This window comes from Chelonoidis abingdonii, chromosome 9, assembly GCF_003597395.2.
Source record: "Chelonoidis abingdonii isolate Lonesome George chromosome 9, CheloAbing_2.0, whole genome shotgun sequence".
Classification (NCBI taxonomy): domain Eukaryota; kingdom Metazoa; phylum Chordata; order Testudines; family Testudinidae; genus Chelonoidis; species Chelonoidis abingdonii.
The window spans coordinates 64,047,921-64,075,407 of NC_133777.1; the positions used below are offsets into that span (position 1 = coordinate 64,047,921).

General features: G+C 42.6%; 1 protein-coding gene across 1 annotated transcript in view; it reads left to right on the plus strand.

Moving 5' to 3' along the window:
* The first annotated feature begins 389 nt into the window (after nt 1-389).
* The window catches only part of GLDN (gliomedin), a 46,498-nt gene continuing 19,400 nt past the window's right edge, over nt 390-27,487 (plus strand). The window contains exons 1-6 of the mRNA XM_032778654.2: nt 390-489; nt 6,166-6,217; nt 9,795-9,812; nt 14,545-14,652; nt 18,615-18,770; nt 19,827-19,946. Of these exons, the coding sequence (XP_032634545.1) occupies nt 463-489; nt 6,166-6,217; nt 9,795-9,812; nt 14,545-14,652; nt 18,615-18,770; nt 19,827-19,946 (481 nt within the window). The 5' untranslated portion in view covers nt 390-462. The remainder of the gene's footprint in view (nt 490-6,165; nt 6,218-9,794; nt 9,813-14,544; nt 14,653-18,614; nt 18,771-19,826; nt 19,947-27,487) is intronic.

Consider the following 27,487-nt stretch of genomic DNA (forward strand, 5'->3'; position numbering starts at 1 on the left):
CTGCCCGCTAGCGCCGGGGAGCTGCAGCCGCACGGCCTCGCAGGATCCTGCCCGTCTCCGCCTCTTCTAGTGGCCTGCCGCTAGCGCCGCGGGAGCTGCAGCCTGCAGCTTCCGCAGCGTGAGCCTCGAGCAGGGCGATCCTGCCCGAGCGCTCCGGGCCGGGGATGCCGGCTGGGGACGGCCGGCCGGGCGCTGCGCTGCTCGCTGGCCGCGGTGGGGTTGCTCTCGGCGCTCAGCGCCGCGGGGACGCTCTTCCTGCTGGGCCAGTGGAGGGAGCTGAGCGCGGCGCTGCGGGAGCTGGAGGCTGCGCGGCCGCAGGGGGGAGACACTGACAGCAGCCTGCGGTCCCTCCTGGGCCCCACCGCCCCGGGGGCAGCGGCCCCGGCGGCCGCCCGGCACAAGAGGAGCCACCGCGGAGCGCGCGCCAGGGGCCACGTTCGGGCCGAGAACGACGAGTTGCTTATGATGATGACCTACTCCATGGTGCCGGTAGGGTGCGCCCTAGGGGAAGGGCTGGGCCCTGAGAGCATCTCCAAGGAGCTGGGGTCCATAAGAGGGTCCCCCAAGAGCCAGGGCCTGTGGCGCACGCTGGAGTCCCAAGGACATGTCTGTTTCCCTCCCCCAAGGGAAGGGCATCAACACCTGGGTCAAGTGCTTGCCTGGGCAGGCACTACCCGGAGAACTTTACTGGTGAAATTCGCCAGTGTATTGGAGGGTGTTTTGAGAAATAAATGTTAACATGAAACTTAAATGGAGAGTGGTGGGACTTTCTCACGTCTCAGGAAAAGTGTGCGTTTGTGCATGTGAGTGAGGAGAAACAGTGACCCCTGCACTACGGCCAGATCACACAGGTAGCCTAAGCCACCCTACCTCAAGCACCTATGGCCTTTGTAGTAGTTGGTTTCATGTTCCCTTAATGATCCCTCTAATATTTCACTGCCTTTTGCAGGTCCCTTGGACGGTCCTTTAAAATCTTTCTCCATCTTTGTTCCCAAATCTGAAAAAGCAGGTGAAATTTACAGAATTGAAAAGCAAATCTCATCTGTTTCCCATATCAGGGAAGTCAGAGATGAGAAAAGACTGTTTGGTCAGCCCCTGCCCCTGCAGGGATTGTGTTCCCTACAGGATATTTCCCAATGTTTTGTTCAGTCTAGTTTCCATGAAAAACTAACACTGCTTATAGACTGCAAATACTAAGGCAGAGAAATCCATAAAACAGACTATATTGTTTTACAGGTTGTAACTGAAGTTTTTTAAGATGATTATTTTGCAGACAAAATAAGAGCAACAGCTCTTAACAGGACCTGAAAGGATTCCCAATTTTTCCTGAAAGAGGCGGCTATTTTAATTATTTATTTTAAAAGTGCAATATTGGATTTAGTTAAAATACTACAAGAAGCTTTCAAACTAGTTATAAAAAAGAGACCTTTACAAATAAATTAAAATAAAATGACAATTTTCAGGAATTTAACATTCTAAATACTCCCCTGTATTACACCACTAGTGTGAATCTCATTGTATAATTCTGAACAATTAACTACAGTCACACACATTTCTACTTTTTCACTATTAGGCATATTAGTCATCCCTTTAGCAGCCCATTCCTTCAAAACCTTATTCACTGAGCAAGTTTTAAAATCAATGGGATTAGTGACATGAGTAAGGAAAGCAGGATTTAGCCCTTTGTTACTGTTGGGCCAGATTCTGAAGTCTTTTCTCAGGCAAAATGGCACTGAATTTCTCACACTTTAATGGAAATTTTTCCTGAATATGGGGTTCCACTAATGTGCATGAGTGTTTGTACGAAAGGGGCTCTATGGCCTGATTCTACTGTATCTACTCAGTAAAAAATCCCATCAACGTATGGGAAACTCATTGTAAATTTTGCCTGAGTAAGGACTGTAGGCCCTGGCTCAAAAATAACAAGAACAGGCAAATCTGACACCCCCGCTCCCTTACTGATGTAAATACTCCCAATGACTTTAAGGATTACTTATGGAAGTAAGGTTTTTCAGTATTGCCACACTAAACGTGGTCACTGTTATGCTTAATAAACTATTGGTCTTTGTATATATGTATATGTTATCGCTATAACAACTGAATTTAATGATTACTTGCATAAAGTGATTCGTGTGTAATTATGATAATATTGAAATTTATTGGCTTGACATTTTAAACAGAAGTACTTTTGATTTTTCTTTTGCATCTGAATGTTGTGTGGCAAGTTCTTGATTAAAAGTCCAAAACACAAAGACTTGCACAGTTAAGCAGCTTATGTTTTATTTTCTCATATTTCAGAACAAATGTTAGGAAGATCAGGTTTGCATACATTGTTTTAAACTCCTTTTATTGAAGAAGAAATCCTTTTCATAAGATCATATGGTTTTTACTAGAACATTTTACTTTCTGTAGCCTTAAAACCATTTTGGAAATATCTTATATTGTTATTTAGTGATGTACAAATGAAAGAATTGAATGAATCTACTTTGCATGTTTGCCAGTTAAGAACATTTTTGTTCTGTCTGGTCTGAAATGCAGCTTGGAATCTGAAAGATAGAAAAAATTAACACATGCTAATTGTCAACACAGGTTTGCAGAAGAAGAGGGCCTGATCCTGCTAGGTGTTGAGCACCCACTGATGTTAGTGGAATTTTAAGGTGTTTTGATCCTTGCAAAAGTACTCAGCACCTTGCAGGATTGGCCTTCAGAAAGCCCCTTTCTTATTTAAAAAATAAAGAACTCAAAATATGCATACCTGTTAGCTGTAGATAAATACACTACAACTAAGCGTCACATAATACATGAATCATTAGAACACATATACTCAGAAGGATCTTTTGATTTGTTTCTCTGGGATCCATTCTTGCAAAATTTCCACTGTTCCCACCCCCTCCATCTCGAAGTACTGAAGCATGCATAGTCCCATTTACTCAGGGCAGACAGTCCTTATGAAGAGTTCTCCAGCAAAGACAAGGAAGTTAAGATCTGATATTTCTAGGTAAAAATAATCAAGAAAAATACTTTAAAAGATGTTTGAGTCATATGCTTAAAGTTAAACATGTACTTTAGGGCCTGATCCAAAGCCCATTGAAGTCATTAGAAGGATTTCCATTAGTTTAAATAGACTTTGGATCAAGCCCTTAGTACTTTGCTGAATCAGAGCCTCTCCTGGAAATTTTGTCTCAGTAGAAAGTGTCATATGATGTTTTACACCTGGTGTTTGTTGGCACTTCAGGCAGTTGTGCTCTTTGCCTTGATTGTGTGAGTAATAGTGGCAATATCAAAGAGATAGACCAGTGGTTCTCAAACCCTTTTTTTGCAGACCACTTGAAAATTGCTGAGGGTCTTGGTAGACCACTAAATGGTCATTCCAAATGTTGTTTGTACTGTTAGCTAACTATTGTAAAGCACTTTGGATAAAAGCACTATATATATAAAAACCTTTTTTTGTCCTACAAATAAAAGCACACAACTCATATTTTAATAGCCTTACCTTTGTAATGCCCTCTTTCCCTGCCATAGCAGCCCCTGGGATGGGGCTGGGAAAGAGGTGGGGTCTCTCCCTCTCTCCCTCACCACGGCAGCTCCCAAGCTGGGGCTGGGGAGGAGGAGGGTCTCCCCCTCTTTCCCCCGCCACAGTAGCCATAGAGCTGAGGCTGGGAAGGAGGCCGTCTCTCCCCGGCAGCTTAAGCCCTGGAGCTGCGGAAAGTCATCTATTCCTCTGGCTGCTGCAGCCCTGCACATCCCAAATTCCTCCCACCCCCTCTTCTCACTCCACCATCCTCTCCCACCTGTCCCCTACTCCCCCCAAGGCCACCACCTCACCTTACATGTGCGTCTTCTCCAGGGTCCAGGCACCTAATTAGAGGAACCATGCCTGCGCCTTCATTCTCTCGTGTGCGGCTGCCCAGGTGTGCACCTTAGTGGGAACTATCCGCGGACCACCTGAATGGACCTTGCAGTCCACTGGTGGGCCACGGACCACAGTTTGAGAACCTCTGAGGTAGACCATCACCTTGAGCAGCAACATCTATGGGGCAGTAAAACATTCAGTTAGTGTTCTGTGTGGATGACAGTGAGCTAGTAGGGATGGTGTTTTACCAGTTTGAATCCCGAGATCTGCTCCAGAGACAAAAAATCAGAAGGCAGTGGTTCTGATAGGTGAATAGCATAACAAAAGAAAAGACAAAACAAAACAAACACAAAAAAACCACAACACCAAACCACCTTTGTGTCTCAGATTTTTTGTTTTTGTATCCTGAATTTTTATTTTAAATTATTTATAAAGACAGCCTCATACTTTTTTTAAAAAAAATTGACTTGACTTGTCTTTTTTACATTAGAAATATCAGGTCTTGATTTCCTTGTTTTTGTTGAAGAACTCTTTGAAGCCTGGTATCTCTCTCACTTTCTGTGTTTGGCGTTCTCTTCTTTTTCTTTTTAAACCAAGTTTAAAGTGAGCCTAGAGCTGATGAAGAGGGTTGTATTGACAGCCATGGCGACAGAAATTCTCCATCTGCAGCAGAAGTTCAGCAGGGAAGATGGTGGTATAAACTTCTCCATGCTCCCCAGCTAAAAAGAGCTTTGACTCTGACTTATTGGTGGTATGAGGAAAGTTTACTCTCCATAGCCATTGAATTCTTGGTCTCCTTGCTTGAGTTTACCAACAAAGATTCTGATAAGCACTAAATTTATTGGTTGTTTTTTATGACCTGGACAGCTGTCTAGTAGGCGCTACATGGAGGCCACCAATCACACAAGTCTCGGAACTGTTGCCAAGTAGCAACAGTTTTTAGTCAATACCATTGTGGTCTGGATTTGAAACAATAACCAACAGAACAAAAGCTGCAGTAAATATCCCATTACTGCTCCCAGGACACATGCATTTTCTACCCCCTAGCTTCAGTAACTTTTGAGATTGAAGAACAGATTAAATGACAGTTGGTGGACAATGGGTTTTTCAGGTGCAAATGATAAACGTTGCATGTCCTCAGATTATTTAAAGGACACACACAAGGTTATGCAAAAACAAATGCATGCACGTGTGCTGAGTGGAGGGACAGTTTTACTCAAGCACAATTGAAGGCTGGAAATTTGATCCTTTGTATCTTTTGATTTATAAAAATAAACTTAGCTACAACAGCAACAATGTATACTTAAAAGAGAATGCTGTGGTTTTTATGTTACCCTGGAAAGATACTTGTGACATCTGAAGATAGATGTTGTAAGTATAGTGAATGATGAGATAAAGCATATTTTAGATCAGAAATCTTGGCTAGCACTTACATAAGGACTCTTTGATTCTGCAAGGCACTGAACATTGCCAGCTGCCATTCAAATCCCTGGGAGTTGAGAGTACTCATCATCTCACAGTGCTGAGCCCTGTATTAGTACAATGTTCACTCTTAGGAAGTAAATAAAAAAGAAAGAAATGTAGACAAGAATACAGTACCAGAATTTATCAGTAGGCATACCTACTATAACTTAAGGACATTGTTACAAAGACGGTCTTGTTGAGGTGGTGAATTGTGGCTCTCTCAATTACAAGTATCAGAACAAATGCCCCAATTATTGTAGTGCCACAAATGGATGAGGTTCCAATAATCTAATTTCAAATTCACATGCTGCTCTCTACTACGTCAAGTAAAGAAATTAGTAGGGATCACCTTATATATCCAGGAAGCAAGTTGAGTTATATTCCATGATAGAAAATGACCCATAAATGGACATATGTATGAGTTAAACACTGATCATATTTGGCCGCTGCCGGCCTTGATAATCTTTGATAACTTATCTCAGATAGAGAGCCATGAAAACCTAAGTGAACTAAGGTGTAAGTCTTTCTACTCTGACTGCATCCAGAGATGTGCCCATGCAGTATTTTTAAAAAAATGTTGTTAAAATGGTACAATGCACAGATTCCTAAAGATAGAATCATTTACAAATACATATGCAGGTCTTCAGAAGGCCAAAGTTAAGGCCTAAATAGTTTGCTCACATTCTACGAGGTAGTGCAGTTGTAAAAGAGAGAATTTTCCCAACTGCTTTTTGCACAGCAATCACACAGAAGAATAAAGTGAACCAGAGAGAGGTTTTATTTGTCCTTTCTGTAGAAACCGAAACTCAGTGCATTGTTGTGAATTTTACATTCTTTTGTGATGTTAGGTCCGTGTGATGGTGGATTTATGTAACAGCACAAAAGGGATATGCTTAACAGGTATGTTTTCAAATACTACTGTAGCATTATGCTGAATGCTGTATGCTTGGTGATGAAATAATTTTTGGAGGAAAACTTGGCTTGAGATAATTATAGGCTGTAGGACTATAATTTTTATGGGAATGATACTATTGATCTGATTAAAAATGTACAGTATCATTGGTTTATGTTCCTTTGAAAAAGGTAAAGATGCAACCCTGTAGCAGTGGTAGTAGTAATACCAAGCTATTGTAAATAATACAAGAATATACAAAGTCTCCAGAATAACACTGTTACCTGGGGATGTTTATTTCCCGGATAGTTTTCTTACACGGGAGTCCACCCTTGCAGAGCTCATTACAGAATTGGAATCTTTATAATGGTACTTAATAGCTCTTGGTATCTTCAGGGTGTTATACATTAAAGACTGGAGCTCAGCCTCTTGATTCTAGATCAGCATGGGATGGACAACCCAGCCGGTGGGCAGGCCTTGTGTCACTGTAGAAAATGCCGTGGCTAAAGTAGGAGTGGAGGTAGTGGACTCTTATCATAACTTCTTACTCAGATTTGAACCTTAGCGTTCATAACCTGAGAAGTTAGCATGAACCCCTCTAAGCTTAATTACCAGCTCAGATTTGATCTCGCTGCCACCAGCCAAAAAGTCCAGGGTTTTGGCTCCCTCTGGTCTCCCCAAACCCTTCCCTGGGGAACCCCAAGACTCAGAAGCCCTGAGTCTTATCACAAAGGGAAATAACCCACTTCCCTTCCCCCTCTCTCTCCCACCCAGACTTTCCTCTCTGGGCTAACCTGAGAGTACTGATGCAACCTCTTTACATCACAATACCAAGAAGCATGTCTTTTGTCTTCCACAAAGAGACAACCAAATACGAGGAAACAGAAATGATTCTATCTCTCTTCCCCCTCCCACAAATTCCCTGGTGCTGCAGAGCTTTACCCTCAGTAGATCTAACACAAAGAGAAATACCCTCCCCTTCGTTCCTTAGCCTACCCAGAGAGAAAAAACTCAAACAAGTCTTAAAAAGAAAGCTTTATATAAAAAAAGAAAGAAAAAACACATGAACATGATCTCTGCATCAAGTTGACAATACACAGGGCTATTACTTACAAGAAGAATATGAATAAATAGCCTTATTCAAAAAGAGATACAATGTAAACATTCCAGCAACTACACACATGTAAATACAAAAAAAACCCAATAACAGCCTATTGTTTTTTCTAGCTTTGTACTTACAACTTTGAAACTGAAGATTAGAAGCTTGAAGATAGAAAAAATCCCCTCTCATAGCTGAGAGCCAGACAAAGACAAAGACCCAAACATTCCCTCCCCTGAGCTTTGAAAAATCCAGTTTTTTGATTGGTCCTCTGGTCAGGTGTTTGGTTCTCTTTGTTAACCTTTTACAGGTGAAAGAAACATTAACTCTTAGCTATCTATTTATGACAACTCTGAAGGATGATGATGGTCATAGCATGAGACTCTCAGGTTGGTTTCTCAGAAATCCAAAGGAATTTCAAAATATTTGATGGCTGGGGCAGGCTGAAGGCCTGAAAAGTTTGCATGTGGTCTGGGAAAACCAGAAAATGTAAAGCTTTAGCTACTCCAAGGGCTCTGTCTTGACTTTGCTAGCCAAAGTATATAGTAGACTGAGCTGTTGGAGCTGAGATACATACTTGAAAATAAGTAAACCACTTAGGTTTGGAAACCAGTTCACTAAAACAGTTCAGGCCATTTGCAATTGATATGAACTACTGATCCAACAGGGTTTAATGTTAGTTTAACTGACCTGAATTCAAAATGAGTTAAAATTTTGTGCGAAATTTCCCCTGTATGGATCCAGCTTTGATATATTGGAGACAAAACACAAAAACTCCTTTTGAAAGCACAGGTGAAATTTGACTGGAACAAAGACAGCTCCACTGTCAAGTACAGCTTAAAGTACAGCTTGTGTTGGGTTCCAGAGTTCTGGCTTCACACTACTCCATGCCTGCTAAATCCCTTTCTGTGCACTCCCTGAATCTTCATCTCAGTTAAGCCCCACTCCAACGGTGGCTTTAACAATAGCTCACTATACGATAGACATTAGTTGTCTTCCTTAAATTTGCTACATTTCAAGTACTTTTCCTATTTATCTATGTGATAAAAGGACATCTAGCATCTTCAGTGAGTTCAGGATGACAAAGTAATTGAGAGTACTAAATAAAAAATATGTCCATGGTGAAAAAATCAGGCATTTCTTGGAAAATTGACTGAAAAAAGTATTAACTGGCAGTGCAGGTTTAGAGCTGTTCCAAACTGTGCTTCACTTTTCCTGTAATGAATGCCTTAAATTGTCAGGTTTAGTGTCAGAGATCTGTTTATTTCTTTAATTTCTAAGTAAAGTTGTATATTTTAAAATTTTCTTTGTAGCCCTGATAAAAATGTTAGTACAGAGAATTCAATTCTTTACTCTCAGCAGTAATCTCTCTTCTTATCTTCCAACTTTCCCCAGTTTTTGCCAAAAGTATGTTCTACCAGAAGTTGCATAGAACAGATAATTTGCCACTTCTTATTATGCCCCATGTTAATTATTTACTTCTGCCTCATAAGAATTATGGGCATAGAAATCATGTACGGTAAGACCTCTTTATATTGCTCTGGCAGGGCAAAGGGTTCTTAGCATACATCGGAAAAGCTACCCTAATTTATGGGCTCTAAGATTCTCTTCCATGGAAAATGAATGATAATGTTCTGCATACACTAATGGAGGTTTGTTTTCAATGTAGTTGAAGTCACATACAGAACAGACTTTGACAGCTTCCACTGGAATGCCCTATGTTACACATATCCCTTGAATTACTAGAGTGAATCCAATTTCTAGTGTTACCACATAATGAACTTTCACAGGCAACCAGATCCAATCCCGAACAGAGAACAATTACAAATAAAAGTTATTTAGCCATAGTTACTGAGGATTAGAGAAAAGAAAATATTTAACCATCCTATTTCAAACCTCTGAATTCTTGCTGATTACCCAGAAAGGTGTGTACTTTGGAATGGATATTCGCTAAAAAACTTTCTCATGACATTTGCAATGTTTAACCTGAGACATTGTAGACCTGTTCTTCCATTACCACAACCAAGACTTTAGAGAAATCCTTATGAGGCACTAAGTAATGTAAACATAATAATTAATGGATGACTTAGGTGCATATTAGTGAAAAGGCACATAAACACCTGTCTCCTGATTAATTCATTCAATAGCATTGAGAATTCAGAGGCCATTCTTTGTCAAATTGTTATCAGTGGAAATTTAAGAAATGACTGGGCTTGGCATATAAAGTGGGTATTTTGAAAGATTATCCTCACAAGCAATTATACAGCAAGTCTGGCTGGATCTGCACTAATGCTTCAGTACTTACTTTTAATACAAAATAGTTAAACCCATAAGTGCCTCTGCAGAAGTTTGAAAGTTCTTTTCTATCTTGTTTTGGTCTAATGCTAATCAGCTGAGTTTAGTGTTGGTTTTACTTGAGCTGCCAAGTTACATTCACCATTTTTTTCTCTTTGTTTCCCGTGTTCTTTTGCTTGTTTTTGGTTTAGGCCCTCCAGGCTCCCCAGGTAAGATACCTTTTCAGTTTTAATACTGTAGGTATGATGTTGATTCACTTGGTGGTTTAAAAAATATTTGTATAAAGACATACCCTGACAAAGAGATCTCCAGGTTATTGTGAGAGAGAGGTGAATCAAAAAACATATTTCCTGGAGAGTAGCCCTGATTCTATGAACCAAAGTTTCCTAGGACTAATAAGAAAATATATGGATGCTGAACATCTAGAAGTGCTTGTAGCCTGACTGTATTATGTGACCTGGGGTGTAATTCTTATGCCAAAGAGAGAGAAAGACTTTGCTCTCCTCTCTGCCTATTCTTATGATATTTCTGTTCCACATCTAATCATTCCCATTCATTCTTGTTTTGGCTGAGTGTGGTGAGCTCATGGTACACAGGCCTGCCTACCAATCCACTGCTACCCATCTGTTAGCTATTCCAGGAGAATGAGAATAAGAGTAATTTTAGCAGTTCTACAGCATCTATAAGAAGATCTCAAAATGCTTTGCAAACATTCACAACTTTAGCCTCTCAGTGTCGTGTGAGGTATATAGTGTCGTTATCCTTCCGGTGATCAGATAGCCTGTTGTTGTACTCCCTCCCCCAGACAGTCCCAATTTTCAGTAAAATTCAGCCTGTCCTCAACATTTTGGGTTTTAAAATGCAACACCTATGCTATTGTATAGTTAAACTTGAAGGATTTGATTTTTATTGGTAAATGTTAGTAAACGCTGATTTCGCCATAATAAACACGCAACAACAAAAAATATTTCCATCAGTGATAATACAAATTTACAGATAGACAAAGTAAGAAAAATGCAGCTTCAGAACTTATTAGAGTTTGACTTAAGGATATTTATACTTTGTCTATATTGACATATATTGATAATTTATGCTTTAATGGTTTTAAAACTTTAATTTTTTTAATTTCAACATCTACTGTTATAAATAATTATTGTCTGAACCCCGCATTGGTTGATCCTCTGATAATTTCCTGCAACTCTGAAAAATTAGCAAGATAAAATAGGAAAAATGCTTAAAAATAAACATCAATATTGTCTGTTGAAATGATAAACAAATGGAATTCTGCCAAGGCAATTTTTGATCAACAGCAACATTCACCGTTCCTTCCCAGCAGGGGGTGCTGCTGTAGGCTCTGCAAAGCCATTCTCGCCCCTGGGGAAAACAGCCACAGTAGCACTTCTGAAAGGAAGCTGAAGGTAGAATTGCGGGGTGCCACTCCCTCACTGCTATAAGTGGAGCCTGGTGGATTGTTTCAGCACCACCAGATGTAGGTCCCAGCCCAGGAGCTATGGGAAGGGGGTCAGTGAGGGAACAGGCTTATCATTGGGGAAAGAGTGTCAGGTATATATTTTCATTTTGATGATCTGGTCACCTCAGTTGTCTCCATTGTACAGATAAGAACGCCAGGGAACACCAGGCTTAAGGTCACACGCAGTGTATGGCGGAGCCATGAAGAATCATAGAATATCCTGGTTGGAAGGAACCTCAGGAAGTCATCTAGTCCAACCCCAAGCTCAAAGCAGGACCAATCCCCAGACAGATTTTTACCCCAGGTCCCTAAGTGGCCCCCTCAAGGATTAACCTCACAACCCTGAGTTTAGCAGGCCAATGCTCAAACCACTGAGCTATCCCTCCCCAGATATCTTGATTTCCAATGCTACACTTGAACCACAGGATCACCTTTCCTCCTTTGCTTTGCTACAACCATCCAGAGTTACCAGTGTCCCTATCATGGCTGTCTCAGAGTAGCAAGAAGGATTATAAATCTGAGATAGTCTTCCCTGCCTGCCTATCTACACTTGTGGTGCTACAGCTGCCTCTCATTCTTGTCCTATTAGGCCAGGTTCCTCAGGAAGTTCCATCTGCTTTGTTCTATTTTGGTGATGCAAAGCAGCTGTAAACCCAACTTAAGTGGCTAACTAAAATAAGTTTATGGCAGGTTAGCATCACCAGAGTGTCACAAAGCTGCTGGAGCAGGCTGGTGTCTCTGGCCCTTTAAATTTATTATACCATTATCTTTATATGAATGTTTCTGAATAGGATCCACATTGCAGAATCTTCCAAACTTTATTAGCAAACTGACCCACATTAAATCAGAAAACTAATTCCATAATATCTGTTTTCCATCATGAGCATTTTTTCTGCATACAATGATCTTTCCCTTCATAAGGCATCAATTGAATACTAAAGATTATGAAACACATAGTGTAAACAAAAGCTGCATTGTGTGTTTTCACATGACAATTAATACATATGCATTATTTATTTAATAATTTTAAATATTTGCCTGATGCCTTGTTTACTTTCGGATCATTTTGCACTGAATTGATCTCATAAATCAGTGTTTCCCAAACTTAGGACGCCGCTTGTGTAGGGAAAGCCCCTGGCAGGCTGGGCCGGTTTGTTTACCTGCCACGTCCAGACGTTCGGCCAATTGCGGCTCCCACTGGCCGCAGTTCGCTGCTCCAGGCCAATGAGAGCTGCTGGAAGTAGCGGCCAATATGTCCCTCGGCCCATGCTGCTTCCAGCAGCTCCCACTTTTCTGTACCAGGGAACCGCAGCCAGTGGGAGCTGCGATCTGCCGAACCTGCAGATGTGGCAGGTAAACAAACCGTCCCGGCCTGGCAGGGGCTTTCCCTAAACAAGCGTCAGCCCAAGTTTGGGAAACACTGTAATAAATAAAAAAACATGTAACATGCTGCAGTGGATGTGTCATGTAGTCAGATCAAATGGTTGAATGTATTTCGATCATACGTCTCCTTTGGCTCCTAGCACTGAGCTATCCCTTTACACAGTGAGTGGTGCTGAGGATCCTTCGTTTGTAGGACAAGCAGTTTATAAAGAAACTGCAGCCGTTACAGTCTCACCAGTTCCAAAGTTTAGGCCCAAACTGCACTCACTTACATACATGAGGATCTCATGTAAATTAAACGCCTTTGCAGGATTGAGGCCTGGGAAAGTACTCAAAAAATGTAGCTTTTAGAACAAATTTGAAATCTTTGACATTCACATTCTGTTTGGCTCCATCCAAGTACAAGTCGTGCACTGCTGCATGTTTTCCATTTTATTCCTCTGCTGGTCCTAGAGGCAGGGATGATTTTCAGCATAGTGTGGTTATTAATTGCGTAGTGCAGGCTTCCGTTTATTTGGAAATACATGACGTTTAATTCAATTTCCTTTTTAAACAATGGTTTAAATTGACAAGGACAATATTTTGTGAAAGTTGGAGAAGTTTCATAAAATCCTAAATTAAATGAAAAGTAGTAAAGTTTCACAAACTGCTGGGGTCTTGCTTTCCTAGTTAAAAGCCAAATGCTGATCTTCACACCAAATTCGATTAGATGGGACTCGGGCATGGGAACAATGCAGGGTTTGCTGTATGGAATCCTTTAACTACAACGCAGTAGTATGGCAGTGAATACTTGAACAGATGTATCTATGTCCCTCGGACTGTAGTAGTGATCGTAGCCCCTGTTGCTGCATGTGCCCCATGCAGGGTTTTTGGCTGGTGGGATTTGACCCACTGGCCACTCCTCTATCCTCAAATCCCCTGCCCTATGTGTGCGCTGTCCTATGCCATGTAAGGGTTACGCAGTTGTGTTTGTGCTTCATCCACCACTCAGCAGAACTGTACTAATTTGATTGTATTTTGGGTCTTGTACATCCATACAAGGGGATGGTTCAGATTTAGCCCTTAAATGCTATCACTAAGCACTTATTAAACACATGAAATAGACAGGGTTTAAGCAGTGTTTGCTTAAGGAGATAAGCATGTAGAACTGAACTGCTCTGTTTTAATTGGCCACATTTGAAAATTTTTCCTTTTTAAAATTTTGGCTGGTGATTTTTGTGTTTATATTTTCCTTGTCCTTATCTCTACTCATTTTAGTTCTGATTTCTTTTCCCCCTCAAGCGGCTGTCAGGCTACAAGAATGATTACTTGCCTTCTTTCCCTGCTTTTGTAACTGCAGTTTTTCCTAGAAGTATTTACTGCTAAGTATCTGGCTCTCTTCCCTCCTGTGTAAGAGGTCCAAAGGGTGGTGGAGGGGGGACAGACCACTCTTCGTGCTCTCCCCCCATTACATCAGGCCAACCACAGTCTGGCATTACTTAATCCTTACAGTAGGTAGGCAAGTATTATTCTTATTTGACAGGTAGGCTGAGAGGTTATGGTTACAACACACATGACTTGTCTAAGATCGCACAGTCAGGAGAGAGCAGACAATAGAACTCTTAGTCCCTTCTTAGTGGTTCTCAACTTTTCAATTAAATGACCCCAGAAAAAACAACAGAAAAAAGGTTTGGGGACCCCCGTCCATAACTTTGGTTTTGTTGTCCCAGCTAGTCATAGAGAAAGGGAGTGTGGTCATGATCCCATTGGGCCTCTTCAGGACCCTTATTTTAAAAGCCCATGAACAAGACCCAAACTGCTTCTCTGTACTGGTCTGGAGGCAAAAGTTGCAGCATCAACTGATGTCAATCACAGTTTTGCTCAAAGAGCATGAGGAAAATATTACCCTTTACTTTTAAGCTAGGACTCATGTTTGGTTATCAGAAATTGAAGGCCATTGCACTGGAATGTAGGACATGCTACACTCTGAACCCAAATAATGGCAGGTTCTGAGAACTGCGGATATACAGTAAATGTAGTGGATTTGAGAATGAAGTGTAAATAGTATTTGGTTAATGTAAATTCCACTCTTCTGTTGGTTTGTTCAGGGCCTCCTGGACTTGATGGATTACCTGGCTACAATGGATCAGATGGCATCCCTGGCATCCCAGGGCCAAAGGGGGAACCAGGAGTAAGTGGAAGAAGAGGAAAAATAGGTATTTTCTAGATATATTCTATTTTGCCCAAGTGTTCATTAATATTATACATGAGTACACTTACTTATAGACTCTGAGCAGAGGAAATAAGTTTCAGTAAATGTATTATTATTGCCAGCCCCGTCTTTTCAGGAAACCAGGGAAGGTTTACACATGTTATAGACTCCCAGTAAGACATATAGTACCCAGTTCTGCTCTCTCTTCTACAGGCATAACTCCTGTTGACTTCACCAGCTTTAGGCCAGTGTCACTCCATTGACTTCTATGGATTTACTCCTGATTTACCCTATACTGAGAGGAGAATTTGGCCATAGCAGATATGCTCTAGAGATTATAGTACGCTCCTAATTAGAGAGAGATCTAATGCAGTTTAATTAAATCTTAGCATTTTCCACATGCAAATAACTATTATTAATGGGAGTTGTGTTCTGTCAATGTAAGAGTTTCTCATTCCCCCACCAGTCTATGGCCCTGAGACCCCATCTAGCCTTTGAAAAGGTTTCAGCAATTTGGGGAGACCCTGTCTTTATTATATATCACTGTGACCATAGGCAGGTGTGCACTCAATGTGTGAGTGGAATGGAGTGGTGGCAAGAATGCTGCTTTACTTCCATTCTATCTTGCGTATTTATATTGTAAGTTCTTTGGGTCAGTGACTGTCTCTTACTAGGTGGGGGTTACAGTCCCTAACACAGTGGGGTCCAGAGCTTGGTTGGGGCCTCTGGGCACGAATACACACACTTTGAAAACTTGGGGCTGGCCATAATAATAATACTGTGCACTACTGTAGAATCCCAGAATGCCTCACAAAACGGAAGTGTTCTTAAACACACAGGATAGAAGCTAGATTCACAAAGCAACGTAGGCATGGCAACACTCATTGTCATCACACCTGCCTTCTAGATGCTTAGGAAATCATTGAGATTCACTGTCTAGCATGCTGGCTTTTGTGAATTCCATTCTCAGGCACCTCTCTGTCCCCAATCATTATATAAGGAGCCTAGGCTCCTGAGAATGAGATTCACAAAAACCAACATGCTAGGCTGCTCTGTGCTAAGATAGGTAATGGGAAATGCTGAGTAGAGGAATGTATCCTAAGCCCTGTCCTTCTCAGGGAGTTCAGCGCCAATGCCATTTGTGCAAGGAGGAGGAGGACCTCCCTCATAACTTTTAGTACAGTGGGTAGGGAATATATGAGACTGCATGGACAAGAGAGGGAAAGAGAGAATAAAGCTGTGTAGCCTGGTGGTTGGAGCACTCACTTGGGAGGTGGGGGATCAAGGGTCCAGTCCCCATGCTCCAATGACTTTCACTTATTTAGCCACAGTGGAAAAGCTCCAACTGAAAGAGTCACAGATCAGAATATCCCATAGCCCCATCGTTAGGATCTCTGTTCAAACCCTTTCTCCCCCTCAGGTGGAAGGGGGCTTGAACCTGGGTCTCCTATATCCCAGGTGAGTGCCTGAACCAGCAGGCTAAAAGTTATTAGAGAGGTTGGAGTCCTTCTTTCCTCAGCTGTTTTGTGTGAGGTTGCCAGAGAGGGCCTGATCCAGTAGGCAAGCATGCTTACCAGATTGGGCCTAGCAGGCAAGTTAGATGGTCGAATGCCTGGATTCCCCCCTGTCCCTGCATCATGCTGGGGTTGAGGCATCCAGACACTTAGAGTGAGGCAGCATTGCGCACATGCAGAGGCACAAACATAGGTGCCTAGGGAACTTTTACTGCAAATATTTAGGCGCCAGGCGAGTTTAGGCACTTACAAGATTTGGCGGCAGTTGTGCGGGGATTTTGTGCATTCCAGTGGGTCCTGATTCTGGGGTTTAGGCTCCAAAAGTGGCAGGTAGACACCAAGTCCTTTTGTGACTCTAACCCTGACTGACTTGCTCAAGGTCACACCCATGTCTGTGGCAGAGCTGGAATAGAGCCCAAGAGTCCCAGTCACTTCTGTGACCGCTGGACACATTAGCCTTGATTCTCCATTATGGCACTTGGCACAAGTCTAGATGGTGGGCTACAAAGGTGGCTGAAAATCATGCTGTGCCCACCTGAGGGAGTGTTAAAGAGTGGCTGTTATCAGCCTGCCTCCTGCCCACTCACTGCAGCAGTGTCTACTGTTAGAATGCCAGTTTTTGGTTTTTAATCTCAGTTAGCAGCATCGGCATGTGACTGGCAACACTTGAGATGTGAGTTAAAAATTGTGACAGCAACCAAGGGGTGCATTCCTCAGCGACCACGTGTCTCATTCACAAACAGTACCAAGGGAGCTGGCATGACTGCCTTCCTCATTGGCAGTCTCCGCGAAGTGGACATTGATTGAATAAGCATGGAGGCTGAAGTGCCTTTGTTCTCCACCCCTTAGAAGCTATTGTCAGGTTGGTATGGGGAAGCTTGCCCTGACACTGCCTGTGTGGTACCAGTTCCATGGATAAGCAGAAGACTTCAGTCTCCAGGGCTGAGATTTTAGCACTTTTCAACACATTTTGCAAGTTAGAAACCAGGGGTGAAATCTGGGCCCCATTGTATCCAGGGGTAGTTTTACTACTGGAGGCAGGAACTTTAAGTATATTCTCCATTTCACTGAATCATTTTAAAGAGTAGAGTTACACGTAAAAAACCCGAGGTTCTCTACAATCAGTAGCCACCACCAACCCACGTGATCCATTTCCAACTGATGGTGATTTACACATTTAAAGCTCCAGTGCTAGTACAGTCGTTAGCTCTTCTGTGGGTGCTAATGTCTTCATGCTTTGGAGAAGAGGAAGAGAAGCAGGCAGGACAAAATGTTGGCACATGAATTGTACAAACCCATCTTGTTCATTTTCCCCCCTTACTGCAAAACGTGCTGATGAGGTTGCTGGTAGTCATAAGACTCAACAATACAATGTGTTGTTGAATATTTTACTGAATGGTAATCAGCTGCATAAAGTATGTGGACTGATCATGCTTGTAGCTAGTGTGGAGGCAGGATGAGGAGGCAGCATGAGGACATTACTAGGAAATGAAGGCTGTGCTGTGTCTTGACGTCAGATAAATAAAATGTGAAGAACACAATAAAGGTAATTTTAGTAGAAAGGGTGAGGTTTTGTTTTTGTTGGCACAAGTTATTCCACCAACAATGAGTGCAGTGTTGTGTTAAAAGAAAGGCAAGCAGAGCTGTGTAGATGACTGTTTAATGCCCTACAGATCATGGTCAACATATGTGAGATAAAAGAAGCATTCGGATAAGTTGTTTTCCTAAATGCTAGAAAAAAGTTAGGGATCAGGAAGACTTCATTGGCTGACTAGCAAAGAGAAATGAAAGAATGAAAACATAGTTGTGTGCGTGTGCGTGTATACATATATCCATATAGGAAATGTGTACTAAAAATAATGATGAAAGAAGGAACTGTGGACTAGGGGCTAGAGTAGACAGTTAGAGGTTAGTACTCCTGGGTTATATTCCAGTTCTGAGTGGGTTCTTGTCAAAGAGATTTCCCTCTTTCCCCCCTGATATCAAACTTGTGCTAGTGGACTTCAAGATAAAATAATACTTTTTTTTTTTTTTTTTTTAATACCGAACCATTCCTTCCTCACTCAGACACACTCAGGTCAGTGGGTGCTGTGGATGCTTAGCACCTCAGAAAATCAGAACTGTGGTATCCCAAGCCAGGCATGCAATATTAGTGAACATTTCTGAAAAATGTAACCTTTGGGCTTTATGCATCGTACAACATGTATCCTAACATGTTTTATGGATAGTGTATATTATTTGGCTACAAAGCTATGTTAAATCATAAAGAAATGGCTCAAAGCCATACAACAGGAAATTCAGAGTGAAGAAAACAACAGGGCTGGTACGGCATAAATAATACATGATGTGAGTTTCAAAAATAAACAACAGAGAAAAAGGTACATTGACCTTAGGAATGATAGTCTTATAAATGTATGTATTCAGTCATGGCTAACAAGCTTCTCATGCCTAGGTTTACCAGGACCAAAAGGCGATCCAGGAGAGAAAGGAGAAAAAGGAGACCCTGGTGAACTGGGCTTACCTGGCAAAGATGGGATGCCAGGAGGGAAAGGGTCAAGAGGAGCAAAGGGGGACAAAGGGGATGCAAACAATGACGTGATATCAGAAGGTAGGAGGAAGCACCCTTAAGATCTCTCCTACAGGACAGAAATATACAACACAGTAAGATAGACTACTCTTCTCTAGTGCTGTGGTGTTCTGCAGGCCAGTGCCACATACTACTAGGCAGTGCTACCACAGTATTTTTACAGTAACTGCATTTGCGCCTTTGTTGTCTCAAACATGGTCATCACATGCAGTGACATTCCCACAGGCCTGCTGGGGCCTCAGGAGGTTCCCAGTAAAGAGGAACTATAACAGTTCTGCTGCTTGGGGAATGGCGAGCAGGTGCACAGGGAGACTCTGCACACACTGTGCTCAGCAGGGCTGGGCTGCATCCCACCTCTGGGCAGCCCAGCGCGTAGGAGGGTTTTGAAGCAGGCTGATAGAGCTGCCCATGGGATTATGCTAGTGTAGTTCCCCACAAAAACCTTTTTACTCAGGCTTTGGGCTGAGAGATGTGTGAATTTCATCTTTGTCCAGTACATTTTCACATGGTAAATTTCCTCCTACTCTCTCACAGTGCAGTTTTTTCCTATTAGACTATGACAGGCAGATTTCCACCCAGGAATGCATACAGGAAGCCTATTGGCAGCCACAAAGAAATGCTGCCTAAAATGATAGTGCTGTAGCCTCTGATGCTGAGAGCTCAAAAAACAGTGATGTAAGGCAGCTCTGCTTTAAATTAAAGCTCAGTGTTCTCTCCCTTGTTGCTGTGCCCCAGACACTGAAAGGATCTGGAAACCCAGTTTATTTGTTACAGTGGGACAAGCACCAGGCTTCGTTAAAAAACTGGGTGCTATTAAAATCAATGTCTGTCCAGAGCGGACAGGACACCTAGTGCTGCTCTGTCACTGCAAAACCATTTGCTCCCTTGTAAACACAAACGGGGGGAGGTCTCTGTTTGGGAATAGACAAGCTGGGGTCATTTCCAGGCACAGGTAGGGGCTTTAGTTTCTGCAAGCCTCTCTCAATACATCAGATCCGATGCATACAGTGCCCCCCTGCTGAGAGGAGGTCTATTCACCTGCAGCAACTGTAATCCTCTATTCTGCTTTCTGCCTAGGTGCAAAGGGGGAGCCAGGGCCTCCAGGACCCCCAGGGCCACAAGGTCCTCCCGGGCCACCAGGGAAGCGCAAAGCAAAATCCCAGGTTCAGGAGAATATGTACAGCAGTAAGTGCACAGGTCAGTGTTGGTGTCCGGGGTATCCTCCATTATTCTCATGCTTTCCGTTATAGCAGGTGCAGGGTTACACCTGTTATAGGGATCCATTTCCACTAAGCACTTTAAGCACGTGCTTAACTCTGCTAGCTCCAGTGAGACTACACACATGCTTAAAGTTAAGAAAATACTTAAGTGCCCTGGCCAAAATGAGGTTGTAATCAGTCTCTCTGACCACCCCCTACTTTCTCATGCTCACTCCTTTCTCGCTGTGGGGCTACACATTTCCATATGGTGTTCTCTGCTGGATGGAATAAGGGTGGAAAGTAAGTGATATCTCTGAATTACAAGAGGATGGGGATTCAAGAGTTACCCCACTTGGACAATATGGGAACTACTTTCCATCCTCACCCCCACGGGGGCTAACTCAAAAAACAACATATGAAATATCAATAGTGTGTGCTCTGGAAAGGAAAGGCCCTGAGAAAGCTGACTGAAAAAAACAGTAAAACTATGCAAATATTTAAAAAAAAATTTTTATTGTGTTTTTTTTTTTGTGTTTTGCAATTTTTGGCTAAATTGGCGTTTAAAAGACAAACAATCTTAAATATTCATGTGGTGAATGTATGTGTGCAGATATTAATTGTGTAGTGAAATGCCTACTCAGCTGCTGAATTGAGTTAGACTTGAAGGACTTTTGATGTTGGAGGAGAAGAAGGTAGTGTTTGTAATTCTTTAAAGCTTGCAAAAGGCAGTGTATAAATGAGAAATGTGTGACAATGGTACTTCGTGCAGTTCGTTTATGTAATACACTCCTGGCCATTGTTCTCTGTCCTTAGTCACAGTAGCATATGGTAAACAAAGCATTTATCCATAACTCTTTTCTCAGTCAAAATAGATTGAAATTATGCCTCATAGCTGAAGTATTTTTAAATCTCTGGAAAAGTTCCTCTTCACTAGGTTAGAGCGGTGTCTTATCAATTAGCATTCTTCCATTTATCCTCTTCACCACCAGAAGACTAGTGGTAAACAACTTGCTCTCTACACAGCAGGAGTATTTTGTAAGAAAGCTGACAGTAATAAATATGCTGAGCATCTTGCCACCCCACCAGAGTTTAATACAGGAATAAGATATTATTTCAGCTAAACACTTTTGTGAGAAGGAAGGGTTGGTGTAAACATGTTATGAAAGAATGTATTATTGCATGTCTAAACTAAATGCTTCCTTCTGTGCTTGGCATTTTTCTATGCTTGATTTTTAAACTGGCTTTCTGGGTATATTTGAGTGTCTTCTTTTTGTATATTTAGGAAGGGGATGGTTTTTAATAAACAGAATGAGGTATTTTATTGAGTCTTAGCATTTGCCGTGGGCCTTTGAAAATAATCACTAAGTACTGAGTGTTGCTGTATTGGGGGACCGAAGTTCTTTCAAAAGTGACTATTGATTTTAGATATTTCAATTTTTGGGTGCCCAACTTGAGACATGGAAAAGGAGCATGTTGCTCAGAAAGTCCTAAACACCTATCCTCTGGAAATCAGGCCTTTTAAGGTGTCTCCAGTTGACATTATTTTTTAAAATCTCAGCCAGGATCATCACAGGACCCTCCTGTGGAAAAAGTGGCAGAAAATGAAATTTTAAGGGCCCAGTTCTAGTCATTTTCATGAGCCAGTTTTTGCCAGTGGAGAGTTGGCACAATTAGAAAGCTGGAGCTGGTGACTAGGAGACTCAAGCAGATGGGTGCTGGAAGCAAGACAATGTACTGTGATAATCCTAAAAGATTTCAGCTCAGACTAGCAGCAGGATAAGGAAAGCAGAGAGAATATGCTACAAAACCATCACATTTGTCTTGTTAGTTGCTTTTGGGAATGCAAGCAAACTTTTCCTCTTGGATCCTCATAATGAATCCTACCCTGCTGTCCTGTTTTCCCTACATGCACGGAAACCAATGAATATTTCAGGCTTATAGTGGCAGTTGAAATCTTCCTAGTGTATCTGAGAACAATTTTGCTGAGCAGATGACGTCCCTGTTAAACAAGGTCAAAGTAGTCCACCCCAAACTCCATCAGAAGATAAATGCTGTAATTGCTATGTGGAGATGCAGAAGAAGGTGAGCTGAGTAATGACTAATGGAAATAATCTGAGAACATTAGTAAAGTGGGTTTTCTTTGTAGTTTTGTAGTTTAGCTCAAAGGTGAATGTCACAATAACTTGATGCTGTCATTAATGTTGAGCATGTGGAGTTATCATTAGATCTCACCATTAATACTGGATTTCACATTCTAGTAATTAGTGTTGCAGTGGGAACATGGTGTTTTTTTAGCATTCAGGACAGAGCTCTTGATAGTTGCTGGGAGTAATGCTCTCAGTTTCATCTTGTGCCATTTCAGCTGCTGTAGCCCTTTACCTTGCTTTGTCTGCTGTGTCTAGCATATAATTTATCTAGCAAAAGGAAGATAACTGGGGAAGTGGATATTAACAGCCATTAGCAATGTTAGCTTTAGGTTAAAAGACCTTAGGTGAACCAAGGCTAGTGTGTGCTTTAGAAATATATATGTAGTTTTTCTCACTGTGATTCTGCAGCGTTTGCTAGGATTAAAATGCAGTTCTTATTACGAGCTCTCCCTGTAAGTAGTTAATGGAGTTAGTACCAGAGTATGTTTCAATCTCATCTTTTCTCTTTTCTTTATTATCCATGTTCTGATAGTACCCATCAAGGAGCAGAGTCCCATTGTGCTAGGCATTGTACCGAGAAGTGACAAAGACAATCCCTGCCTCTAATAACTTCAGGTATAGGTATCAAACAGGAGACAACAGGTGGACTAAACAGACAAATGGGGAGGGAGGATTAGGTAACAATAAGATGAACAGTTTAGCAGAAGTCTGATTCTACTTGAAATATAGAAACACAGGTATAAAAAGATCAGAATAATGGGCAGTCTAATCTGGTATCCTGTCACCAAACTGATGCCCAATCCAGGGTCCTTTGGAGAAAGGTATAATACCATCTCAATGTGCAGTTTTGCAATGTCATGCGTACAAAGGGAGTTTATTTTTAACCATGGTAATTAATGGTTAGTTTATGTCCTGAAACATCAGGGTTATCTCAAGATACTAAACATATTTATCCTAGCTAATGAATATTTTTAATCTGTCCATTCTTTTTTGAATCCTTAACAGCTCTTGGCCTCTATAATATCTTGTGGCAGAGAGTTCCACATATTAATTCTGCATTTTTATATACAGTGTAAGCATTACTTTACTAACTCTTGACACAATAATCACAGATTCCTTGTCTTGTTTTTATTAGCACAAAGTGAATACAACATTGCAATTTAGAGAAACTGCCAACTTTCAATCCACACAGTGTTTCTGGTAAAACATCGATAGTTTTGATCAATTTGCAAAACACTTCATGTTGGATGGGATGGGATCTGAGTTACTGCAGAGAATCCTTTCTTGGGTGCCTGGTTGGTGAGTCTTGCCCACATGCTCAGGGTTTAGCTGATCACCATATTTGGGGTTGGGAAGGAATTTTCCTCCAGAGCAGATTGGCAGAGGCCCTGAGGGTTTTTTCACCTTCCTTTGCAGTGTGGAGCACGAGTCACTTGCTGGAGGATTCTCTGCACCTTAAAGTTTTTAAACCATGATTTGAGGACTTTAGTAGCTCAGACATAGGTTAGGGGTTTATTACAGGAGTGGGTGCGTGAGATTCTGTGGCCTGCATTGTGCAAGAGATTAGACTAGATGATCATAATGGTCCCTTCTGATCTTAAAATCTTAACGTCTATGACTCTATGACTATCACTAGCTGTCCACAGGTCCCTTACCCTGCCAGCACATCTGTCTAGTAAACATATATGTGTGCTAACTTAATAGTTTAACTAACTAAACTAACTTATTACATTTACTTTCCCAAAAAGGAACTAAAAAAAAGACAACTTGAAATGCATCTCCTAGCATGTTTTGTATTTATAGTGCTGCTATCATTAACTGTTTTTTTTTAAAAAAAACACCAAACGCACAACTCCCCACACTCCAAAAACAGTGGTTTTAGTGTCATATAAACTTTATTAACATCAGACAGAATATTTTATGTCAGAATATACAGGCTGCTAATCTTTTTTGTACAAGGTAAGCAATGAAAATTCCATATGGCAGATTCTTAAGCTGTGGTTTATCTCAAAGTGAAAAATATCTTTTAGTCTTAGCTGCTTTTGGTTTCTTTCAGCTAAAAGTTCATGGAGAATATTATAGCTATTCTCAAACCCAAATACTGCACTCAACTTCATCAGGAACACTGACCTGGTCCTTGACTGTTCCAGTCACAGATAAACTGCCGTCTAGGAGAGCTGCTAGTACAGTTAACTACATTAATTAGAATTAGTCTGGGAAGCATAAACTTCAGGGGTATAATTTCTTAGCTCTGGGGAGCTTTTGCTATGAGAATTTCAAAAGATGATCAAATCCTATGTATCTGGCTCCCAGTGACTGGCAAGTATAAGATACAATATTATTCAAAACTAGCCATTCTGCTTCTTGCGAAGGGTTCAGCAAAGGCAAACATCTGTGTTGAGATATTAAAATTCTTTATTAGAATACTCAAGACATGGAGGAGGCTGAGATGTTGTGCTGTCCTGGTTAATATAGTAGAGTAGGAGACAGAGATGTTCTATTCTCACTTTTCTACTGATTTTCTGTATGATCTTGGCCAAGTCATTGAACCTCTATCTTAGGGGTGGGCAAACTATGGCTCAGGGGCCACATCCGGCCCTTCAGATGTTTTAATCTGGTCCTCGGGCTCCTGCCATGGAGCAGGGTCCGGGACTTGCCCCCGCTCCAGTGCTCCAGCCGGAGAGCAGGGTTGGGGTCTTGCCCCTGCTCGGCACACGCTGTGGCTACGTGTGGCTCCCGGAAGCAGCGGCATATTCCCCCTCCGACTCCTATGCATAGGGGCAGCCAGGGGGCTCCACACGCTGCCCCCGCCCCAAGTGCCATCTCCACAGCTCCCATTGGCTGGGAACCATGGCCAACGGGAGCTGCTGGGTTGGCGCACGTGGACAGGCCAGCATACAGAGCCACCTGGCCACGCCTCCATGTAGGAGACAGAGCGGGGACATGCTGCTGCTTACAGGAGCTGCTTGAGGTAAGCGCCACCTGGCACCTCCACCCCTGACCCCCTCCCATGCCCTAACCCCTGTCTCAGCCCTGATCCCCCTCCTATTCTCCGAACCCCTCGTCCCAGCCTGGACCCCTCACCCCACCCCAGAGCCTACACTCCCAGCTGGAGCCCTCACACACCCACACCCCAACCCACTGCCCCAGCCTAGAACCCCTTCCTGTATCCTGAACTCCTCATTTCTGGCCCCACCCCAGAGTCTGCACTCCCAGCCGAAGCCCTCACTTCCTCCTGCATGCCAACACCCGGTTTCATGAGCATTCATGGCCCCACATACAATTTTCAGACTCAGATGTGTCCCTCAGGCCAAAAGTTTGCCTGCCCCTGCTCTATCCTTCCTCCATCTTTACAATGAAGGTAATTCTAGTTACCCTTTTTGCCACAGTACTTTGACATCATGGGATGAAAGGGGCTGTAGAAGGATTACTAGAGTCTGGCTATGGACACCAATTTCCAAAAGCCACATCCGGATTGTGGTGTTGGGTCTTTTTTGAGATGGGATGTCTGTGCATCTGCTCTCAGGCGGGGGCGGCTCTAGCTTTTTTGCCACCCCAAGCATGGCAGGCAGGCTGCTTGCCTGTGGGAGGTCCCCGGTCCTGCGGATTCGGCAGCTTGCTTGTGGGAGGTCCGCCGGTCCTGCAGCTTCGGCATATCCGCCGCCGAAGTGCCACCGAATCCGTGGGACTGGCAGACCTCTCGTAAGCAAGCTGACAAAGGCTGCCCGACTGCAGCCCTCACAGGGACCAGCAGGGCGCCCCCGCGGCTTGCTGCCCCAGGCACGCGCTTGGAGCACTGGTGCCTGGAGCTGCTGCTGCTCTTAAGGGTGGACAGCTCGGACTTCATGACCCAAAACCAGAATCCCTATGCCCTTTTTTAAAAGGGATGAGGTAAAGTATGATTTCATTTGCTCATTTTGTATCGGAAATCCTCCATTTTGTGCTGCACAAGAGGTGGGAGTGAGGGGCATGCCAGAGGAAAGAGGGAGCAGGACTGCAGGAGAAATGGATCAGTTAATCTATTTCTTTCTTTCTGAGCATCAAGCTGCAGTTCAGTGCAGTTCAACAACTGTTTTAATGTCATTTAATATTTGTATTGCCTTAAATGCCTAGGAACCTCAATCAAGGTCCATTGTGCCAGGTACCATATGAACAATTAACAAAAAAGACTGTCCCTCCCCCAAAGAGCTTGCAACTGACACATCAGACAGGATAAAAGAGGTGGACAAAACAGATCAACAGGGTGGCGTGGGTTAGGAGAATGGTGTTACAAAAAGCTTTGGTTACCTCCAGCCACGCTAAAGTAAAAACAGAACTGAGAATTGTTCCTTGGAGAGGCTCTCTGTAAGTGAATCAAAAATGGATCATAAATTGCTGCTGAAAAGGCAGCTGTGGCTTTCAGAGCATAAGTAAAGGCACCTAAATAGTTTAGGGAACATTACAAAAGAATGTTTAAAAACAACAACAGCAGCAGATTTCTTTCAAATAGGAAAATGTTTCCAGCTTTGTCTCTATTGTTTTCTTTCCATGAACTGCTTTCCAGAGGGGGAAGATACAGTGCATAAGTTCCCTTCCTACTCCACATTTTTTATAATTAAAAAAAGAAGCAGTGTAAGACAGCTGCCCCGTGTTCTGTCAGCATGAAGCCAAGCTCTCGTGTGCATTAGTAGAGGTACAGTAAAGGCAGGAGTGGGACTGCACCTGCTACCCGCTGAGAATACCCCCTCTTGTGGTTTGTAGGTGTTTTACACATGAGTTTCAGTCGTTTATCAGCCTCTAGTGTTCCCAAACATTCTTCATCGTATCAAAGGACAAGTTGGACAGCCGCCTGCCATCTCATCTGCCTCACATGTGTTAAGAAAAGGTGCCGCACGTGCTCCCTGGCAACTCACAGCAAGGCATTTCTGTTTCTGTTGTTTAACAAAATTACTTAGTCCCAAAGTAGACTGATAGTCTGAAAACTTTAAGGAGGGAAACAAAAGCAGCCCAGCCTTCATATCAGGGTAATGAAGGAAATAAAGGCTGCGGTGGTAGTGAACACTCACATGGGTTCCCAGGTAAGTCAAGATATATATTTCACTGCATAGTCCAAGGCAGACAGAAAGGTAGAGTGTGAAGGTTTTAGAAATTGAACCCTCCTCTTCTTCTGTAGGGGGTGGAATCAGCACTTCTCCCCCTTCTATTCCTTTTCACTCCAAATAAGATGGTTACTCACCTTTGTAACTGTTGTTCTTTGAGATGTGTTGCTCATATCCATTCCAGTTAGGTGTGCGCGTGCCGCGTGCACGTTCGTCGGAGAAACTTTTACCCTAGCAACACTCGGTGGGCCGGCAGGTCGCCCCCTGGAGTGGCGCCGGTATGGCGCCTAATATATACCCCTGCCGGCCCGCCC